We start from the raw sequence: 8,366 nt of genomic DNA on the forward strand, positions 1-8,366 counted from the left end.
TCCTGATTTTGGGCATACCTAAATCTTTCTAGGCATACAAAACAATAGTCCCATCTTAGGTGACCTTATAAGGGGTACCCTATGGGTAGTTCAATTACCTATATACCCTTAATACAAAAATCTAAAATCAGTTTTCTAAAAAATCAAAATCAGTTTCCCTTAACATCTCTTCTTCCTCCTCCTCTAGCCGAACTCTTCCCCCTCCTGCGAAAAAAAAAATCATCATCGTGATTAATTGTCGATTCATAAAAATTTGATCGTCGATTAAACTCAAACACATAATGACTCGTACAAAGAAGAGCAGGGACTAGGCAAACCAAATCGTCTTCTAATCCATCAATTGAAAAAGAAGAACCAATTGAAGATGAAGGTGTAGAAACTAAAAATCAACCGCCAATTGAACAAGAAATTGAACCAACTGCATCTCCAACTCCGGAAATAAGGATAATAAAGTAAGTTTTACAAACCCAATCTCCTATTTGCTGTTTTTCATCGATTAAATGACGATTACAGTGTTGGGTTCGGCTCAAAATTGAGTTGCGTTTTTAGCCGAACTGTTATTCACAAAAGCTTCCTCTAAGTGTATATGAACAGTTCGGCATGAAATTTCAAGCCGAACCTAGCAGATTTACGAGGTTCGGCTATTACGATATTCTCAATATGTGTCGAACCAATAACAATATTTTAACCCAAAAAATAACAAATTGATGTTCGGCTCATACGATTTTCGAAATATAAGCCGAACCAGTAATTATTTTTTTTCCGAGCTATTCAGGATGTTGTTCGGCTTACTATGAAACTTTCATATAAGCCGAACTAGTATCTAGCAAAAGGGTTGGAATTGAAAATTATAGGTTCGACGCATGCAGTAAACAGATTCAATGAGCCGAACCGTTCATCAATTGGTAGATTCGGCTCATAGATGTGAGCCGAACCTCAACTTGTTTCGCCAAACCATGATCCAAAAAATCATCTAAACAACCTTTATAATTCTGAAAATTATCTTAATCACTAATCAATATTACTAACACTAATACGTGAATGACAGATTTGCCATTAAAAAAAAATTGGGTTAAGGGGTAATCTGATTTTGCTATTTCACAACCTTTTTTGTTTTTATGCAGTATGCCTAGTAAAATTTTCAGTATGCCCAAAATCAGGGTTCATTTGAAATACAAGGATGGGCTAGAGAATCTAAATCCGGACCTTTTATACAATAGTTAAATAAAAGAGAAGACCACGAACCAGACCTTGATTAACCAAAATAAAACAGTTGCTTCTCGTTGTAATATGAGTTTTTCCTTTTCAACTTTCGAAATCTGCTCGAGACTGCAAAATACATACTGCTTTGTTTTACAAAAAGGTCACATGACCTCAAGGATGTTACAGAAAATCAGAACAAATCATTCTCGGAACAGGGATCCGTAAGGCTACCTATTTTACAAGACAACCCATTCTTCAGATATCTCACATGAATTCTAGATGAATCCTAGGGAACATAAATAGGCTTTCCTCTCTCTTTTTTCCTTCCTACAAGAACCAAAATACTATATTATACTGCGATACTTCCTTCCTTACTACTGTTCCTTCCATATACGGCCCGTGACTCTCAGTTTCAACTCTTGTCGATCACCACCAGAAAAGAACAAAGCCAAGTTTCTTTGAATGATTAATCCATCTTGACTATCCCTAACCTTCCTATGACTATCACGAATACTCCTTGGAACTCCCTGCCACATTAGCTGTCGACCATTCCCACCAACCTCCAAACTATAACTAAATTTCTTTGCGTCATCTTCATCGCCCATGAATCGCAAAAAGGCCATATATACAGGCGCCATTCCCATTTGAAAAGCCTCAAAGTGTAAGCAGAACTGTCTCCCAAAACAATTGAAAACCTAGACGAGATTAACATGATCAAAAACTATTAGAGGAATTGGATACAGTGACAAACTTCAGATAAACTCTTACTTTTCATAGTTGAATATAAACAAACAGACATAAAGATTGAACTTTGTAAGCAAGGCCACGGTAGGCAAACCACAATACGCCAGATGCAGTTTTCACATGCTCATACTATTGTTTTTCATTACAATCACAATAACATCATCTGCACTGTGACACTATCCTAAGAAACTAGTATAAAAATATAAAGAAAATCAGAAAATGTTCACTATCCTAAGAACTAGTAAGAATTTTTGCTGAACTCGACTCATGCAACAAATTGCAGTTAAGCTCATAGTGGAATCAGGGGGGAATTTGCACGATGCAAATTAGGAAACAAAAAAAAATGCGTTGGTAATAGTGAACGTCAGTGCATTTCTGAAGTGTTGAAGATTGCCATGCGGGGATGCGCCAATTCCCATTTCACATGCTATAAAGGCTCAATGAATTCCAACAATTACTCCCTTACAAGATCAGTTAAGGCATTTAAGTTCATTCGCAACATGCGAATTTTCCATTTCATTTACTTAAAAAGGCTCAATGAAATCCAATAATTACTCCCTTACAAGGTCAGTTACGGGATTTAATAACATTTGCAACATGAATATTTTACCCTTACACCGCCTACAATGTTTAGACTTTCTGTGCACCGATATGAAGATTTGGGTGGGAAAAGCATGGGGAAATGAGATTCACCGCAATATTCACCTGTACGGTGCCAACACAAATCATGCAATCATAGTCATCTAATAAACAAGTTTTCTGTTGACAAGTATTAAAAGTACAGCCAGTGAGCTCTAACTTAGTCCGAATAATAATTTCTTGCTTCTTTTAGCATGCACATAACCTTAGTAACTACAACAGGCAAAAGATGTCGTAACTGCCTAAGCACGCCATATTGTTCAATAATCCTGTAAGACCATACACAAATTCATATTTTAAAAGAATAAAAGGATTGTAGAACTTACAGTTAGCATCCATGTAGCATTTTCAACCTCCTGCGGATTGGATTTGACATACCGATGGTTGAAGGTGCACCCATCATGTGTATCAACCTTGTGATCGTCCTTTAGATGACCAACAAGGATCGGAATGTCCCCAGTGACAGAGCATTCAGATCCAGCATAAGGGCAATTGTATGGACGATATCGGCAGTGCTGTTCATGCTTGAGTTTACTGTAGTAAGGAAATATATCATGACAACCTAGGGCCTGATGTCTGCAAGGGAGCTCCAATGATTCAGCTACCTTCTCCAAAGCCAAGCACCTTATGTTGCCAAGCTCATATCGACAAGTTGGACAGCAGTTGTGAACTCGAGCCTTGCAATCTGAACACAGAGTGTGGCCATTTGGACACTACAGTGTGCAAATTTAGAAGTGACCAAGATCATTCATGGTATACTTAATGAAATCTAAGCTGATACTATGACAAAGTCATCCGAGCAAGAACTTCTCAAAGAAAGAAAATAAAGAAGAGGTGAACCTGGTGTATTGGGGGGTACATCGAGCTCATGCAAACAGGGCACTCAAGTAGATCATGTACACCAGTAGTTGATGAGAATACATACTTTCCACCGGAAACAATTGGGGTCTTGGTTGATGGAGAAATTTTGCTTTCGGCATTTGAAGTGGCAATACCATAATCAGAAAACATAGAATGAGACTCGGGAACTTCCTTGCAGATTCGGCCTCCAGGAGCCATGATTTCTAATTCTCAACACCTTTTCTATCGGTTACAATAAATTGAAGTTAAAACATAATCAGCTCCCCTATTTACTTCACTTCAATAACTTCCACTCCTGCCCTGAATCTGCCAAATGCATTAAATCCTTCACATTAAATAACCAATCACCAACGAAAAGACTATCAAAACAGGAAATAAATCACCTTAAGAATCAGCCATTCAAATCAGGTAGAGCATTTGTACTTATATAGCCAAAATTTATAACATTCCTAACTTATAAACAGTTCTGACAGATATACTACTGAAATTTTATGAGTGTAACATATAGAAACTCATCTAAAACATCCACACCAAATTGGAATCGACATCAAAGTTTTTATCATTACAGCGAACTATAAGTAGCATCTTTGAGACTCCTTTCAGTATTCACATCACCTTAAAGGAGCTAAATTTCTGTAGTTGTTTAGAAGGATAACTGTGCACAGTCTCTCTAAAGTACAACATAACACATGTGGTTGATGAATGGTGACAAAACAATAAGAGAAGGTTGTTATTTCCAAGACCAGGATTCCTACATCTTGAAGCAATGAGCTTGATTTTTTGTCTTGTAATCCCATTCATTGCATAAATCTCCATAATTGCAGTTTTATGTTGTTTCTGTTTGTTTGTTTGGGGACCAGACCCCATGAACAACTAATTTCTCAACCAACAAGATACGATTATTACTCTTTAGATCATACTAATAACTTACTAGCATCAAAAAAGAAACAAACAAATTTACAGAATCATTACAAGCAAATCTAACAGAAAAATAGAGACTTCTCACCTGAAATATAATCAAGCAAATATGAGATCCAAAACTAATCCTTACCCTCCACAACCAATTTAAAATTTCTAACAAAATGGAAATGAACTTAAGAGATCAAACTTAACATGGGCATCATTTTAAAAACAAGAACAAGATCAATAACATGGGTAATACCCAATCTTAGTTAATTTTTAAATAAAAGAAGGAAAAGAACAAAATTAGAGAGAAAACCAAGAGAGTAAAAATTTAAGAAAAAAGACAAATACCCTGGATTTGTTGATGATCCATTGAGATAATATTGTTATGTGTTAAAACATCAACTTTTGTTTTAACTTTTGTAGATAGCTTAATAACAAACGACAAAGAGAAAAACAGAGAAGATGGAAAGAAAATTATGGAGGAGGGGGTTTGGTTTGGGGCGGAAATTTCGCTTTTGATTTGTTTTTTCAAAAGTTCTCTCAAATCATTTGTAAATTTTCCTCTAGTTTGAAATTATTGATGTTGAAATAATTTAATTTAAGTTCCGCGTAGTAATAAATGCAAACATTTCACATTGGCTTTTTCGAGTCATCTATTTTCGGTCTTTTCTTTTTCTCTCTCTTTTTTATCCATCGGAGAAAGTGCAGCTTTTAATATTTTTTTTTTGAGAAAAAAAGATATATATAAAAAGAAAAAGATATATACAAGAGTAATCTCTTCCCAGAAGAAAAACAAAAAAAAAACCTCAAATTACATATGCAGAATTTGATCCCATTAATGAATAATCTGGTTCATCATAAAGTCCTTGAAAATATCTGTAGAAGAACTCCACAAGCAAACATCTAGCTTAATTGCATACACCAGTTCATCTTTGTGCTTCGGTCTTCTTCCATGATTCCTCCTATTTCTTTCCAACCATAATTCCCAGCAGATTGCATGTGGAAGTAATTGCCAGACTAACTTGATTCTAGGAGAAACCCTTTCAACTCTCCAGCTCATTAGCATGCTCTTAAAATCTCTTGGCCTGACCATCTGGACTCTCAAAGAAGTTATGAAAAAGTCCCAGAAATACTTAACCCAGCTGCAATCGATGAAGAGATGATCTTGCGTCTCCACTTCAGTATTACAAAGAAGACATAAATTAGAACTAACCTCCACCCTCCTCGCCTGCAACATACTTCTCGTTGGTATTGAGTCGTGCATAGATGCCCAGATGATGAACAATACTTTAGGAGGAACATACTTAATCCGTACAACCCTGTAAAATTCCCAGTCCGCATCAGCATTGGTAATTTGCGTATAGATCCTTTTGACAGTCCACTCCCCCACTATTTCGTCCTCTTCCTGCGCCAGTTGCACGTTTCTCAGGTCATACTTAATCTCTAGAAAGTCAATACTCTCTGCCGGGTTGAGTACTCTTGAGAAATCAAACTTCCAGGTCTCAGCCTTCATGTCTACAACAGTCACATATTTAAATCTACTGAGCTTATAAAGTCTCGGATATTTCTCACTCAGAGACCTTCTTTCCAGGCAACAATCAAGCCAAAAGCGAATACCTGTTTCATTCCTCACCTGGATGGAAACTGAATCATAAAAGTCATTGTTAGCCTGTAGAATTTCAAACCACATACTCCTTCCAATTGTTTCTTTAACTTGTAACGGGACCAAATGAGTTTCATCTGCTCTAGTTTTCTCACACACTATCTTCCTCCACAACGCAGATTTTTCCTTCGCATATCTGCCAAACCATTTCGCCAATAACGACCTATTTATAATCCTTAAACTCCTTATCCCTAGTCCTCCTTTTCTTTTAGGTTTTGAAGCTTTCTTCCAATATACCCAGATCATCTTCCTCCTAACATCATCCTCTCCCCATAAAAACTTCCTCATTATGGTTGTTAACTTCTTTTCCACCGCAGCAGGCATGTAGTAAACTGATAAGAAATATACAACTATACTTTCAAGAGAGCTTTTTATTAAAGTAACTCTACCTGCTTTATTCAAGAATTTCCTCTTCCATGGTGCTAACTTTTTCTCCATCCTCTCAATCACCACCTCCCAAATATCTGCACTCCTTTTACTAGCTCCAATTGGCAGACCCAAGTAAGTAATAGGCAAAGAATTAACCTTACTTCCCAGTTCCATAGCCAACTCATGAACCAAATTATCCGCTCCAATACTTGTCATCGAGCTCTTGTCTAGATTCAGCTTCAAACCAGTCAAAACTTCAAACATTAACAATATAATTAAAAGTCTCCTCACCTACAACTTAGAAGCACCAAGAAAAATAATTGTATCGTCCGCAAACTGAAGATGAGACACCACAGTTCCACCCTCACAAACTTGAAAACCAGTCAGCCTCCCATCAATTACTGCATCAGTAAGCAGCAAAGAAAGCACCTCCACTACCAACAAGAAAAGAAAGGGTGATAGTGGATCACCCTGTCTAATCTCTTTAGAAGGCTTAATTCTCTGAGTCGCTTCACCATTCACCAAAATCGAAAACTGTGCACCAGTAACACACCATTTAATCCAATCAATCCACTTTTCACCAAACCCATTCTTCCTCAAGATAGTAAATAGAGAAGGCCAATTGACATTGTCAAAAGCCTTCTCCATATCAATCTTACATAATAGACCAAGAATCTTCTGTTTTAGTCTGCTATCAATGCATTCATTAACTATTAGGATGCCATCTAAAATTTGCTTATTTTTAATAAACGCACCTTGCGCACTTGAGATGAGACAAGGAATCACTATCTTAAATCTTTCAGCTAGTAGTTTTGATATAACCTTATAAAAACTGCTAATAAGGCTCAAAGGCCTAAAATCTTTTATTGTAGACGGATCCTCTTTCTTAGGTATAAGCTTAATGAAATACATGTTGAGTCTCCAGTCAAGCTTACCTTTAACATAGAATTCATTCACCGCTGCCATAACATCTGCCTTCATGAAACTCCAACAAACCCTATAGAACTCAATGTTGTAACCATCAGGCCCTGGTGCCTTATTTGTTCCACACTTTTTGATAACATCCTCCACCTCTGCTTCATCAAACGCTCTCTCCAGCCAATCTTGTTGAGTTTGATCCAGCCTTTTAAACTGCATTCTGGAAAAAGAAGGATTCACTGTATAAGAAGCACTGAAAAGATTGGTATAGTACTGTTGAATCTCACCCTTGATAACCTCTTGATTAAAGATATCAACTCCACCAATTTCCAGCTTCGTTATACAATTTCGTCTTCTTTTAGCATTCGCAATCCTGTGAAAGTATCGTGTGTTCTTATCTCCATCTCTAAATCCCCTAACCTTGGCTCTTTGGAAATCCATTCTGGCTCTAGTTACCTTAACCTTATTAAGCTTAGCTAACAATTTAGCTCTTTCATTAATCTGATTCAGGGATAACGTTGTAGCCTCTTCTGCCAAATTCAGTGCCTTAATCTGTTTCGTTAAATCTTCCTCCTCCTTCTTAACGTTACCAAACACTTCTTTACTCCAACTTTTAATAAAAAACTTCAAGTTCTGAAGCTTTTGAAACAAAACATAATCTGGAGATCTAACAAAGTCCATTGCCTTCCACCACTGTTCCGCCAGTTTAACGAAATTCGGATGTTGAAGCCAATGGTTTTCAATTTTAAAAGAAGAGTTAACTCTAATACTAGAATTCAACTCGAGCATTAACGCATTGTGATATGAAATAGTTCTTATAAGAGACATCTGAGTAGCCTGAGAAAATTTAGCATCGAATGCAGTGCACACTAGAAATCTGTCTAGTCTACAAAGCAATGGATCAGAATGTTTATTACTCCATGTATACACACCTCCATTTAGGGGTAAATCAACTAACTCCTTCTCCAGAATAAAACTATTAAGGAACTCCATATTTCTTGCATCACCACCAACTTTATTCCTCTCATTATCACTTCTGAGTGCATTTAAATCGCCCACAAAA

At 36.7% G+C, this 8,366-nt stretch overlaps 1 protein-coding gene across 4 annotated transcripts; it reads right to left on the reverse strand.

Moving 5' to 3' along the window:
• Positions 1 to 1,255: 1,255 nt before the first annotated feature.
• LOC113322118 (E3 ubiquitin-protein ligase SINAT2-like) lies at positions 1,256 to 5,025 on the reverse strand. Of its 4 annotated transcripts, XM_026570139.1 has the most exons (5): positions 4,702 to 5,025; positions 4,454 to 4,521; positions 3,427 to 3,753; positions 2,913 to 3,299; positions 1,256 to 1,898 (listed from the first exon to the last, which is right to left on the reverse strand). In XM_026570139.1, exons 3-5 carry the CDS (start codon positions 3,643 to 3,645, stop codon positions 1,578 to 1,580), a joined length of 927 nt encoding a protein of 308 aa, XP_026425924.1. In that variant the 5' UTR covers positions 3,646 to 3,753; positions 4,454 to 4,521; positions 4,702 to 5,025; the 3' UTR covers positions 1,256 to 1,577. The 4 variants fall into 4 exon arrangements, with proteins under 4 accessions (XP_026425924.1, XP_026425925.1, XP_026425923.1 ...); XM_026570140.1 differs by lacking the exon at positions 4,454 to 4,521; XM_026570138.1 differs by having other exon boundaries at positions 4,454 to 5,025.
• Between the last annotated feature and the right edge of the window lie 3,341 nt (positions 5,026 to 8,366).

Source organism: Papaver somniferum, chromosome 11 (assembly GCF_003573695.1).
Source record: "Papaver somniferum cultivar HN1 chromosome 11, ASM357369v1, whole genome shotgun sequence".
Classification (NCBI taxonomy): Eukaryota; Viridiplantae; Streptophyta; class Magnoliopsida; order Ranunculales; family Papaveraceae; genus Papaver; species Papaver somniferum.

Coding starts and splice junctions, on each gene's coding strand:
- LOC113322118 (XM_026570140.1), bottom strand. CDS start 3,645: ATGGCTCCTGGAGGCCGAATCTGCAAGGAAGTTCCCGAGTCTCATTCT. Junction 3,300..3,426: donor TGTACCCCCCAATACACCAG/GTTCACCTCTTC, acceptor TGCACACTGTAG/TGTCCAAATGGCCACACTCT. Junction 1,899..2,912: donor ATGCTACATGGATGCTAACT/GTAAGTTCTACA, acceptor AATCTCGTCTAG/GTTTTCAATTGTTTTGGGAG.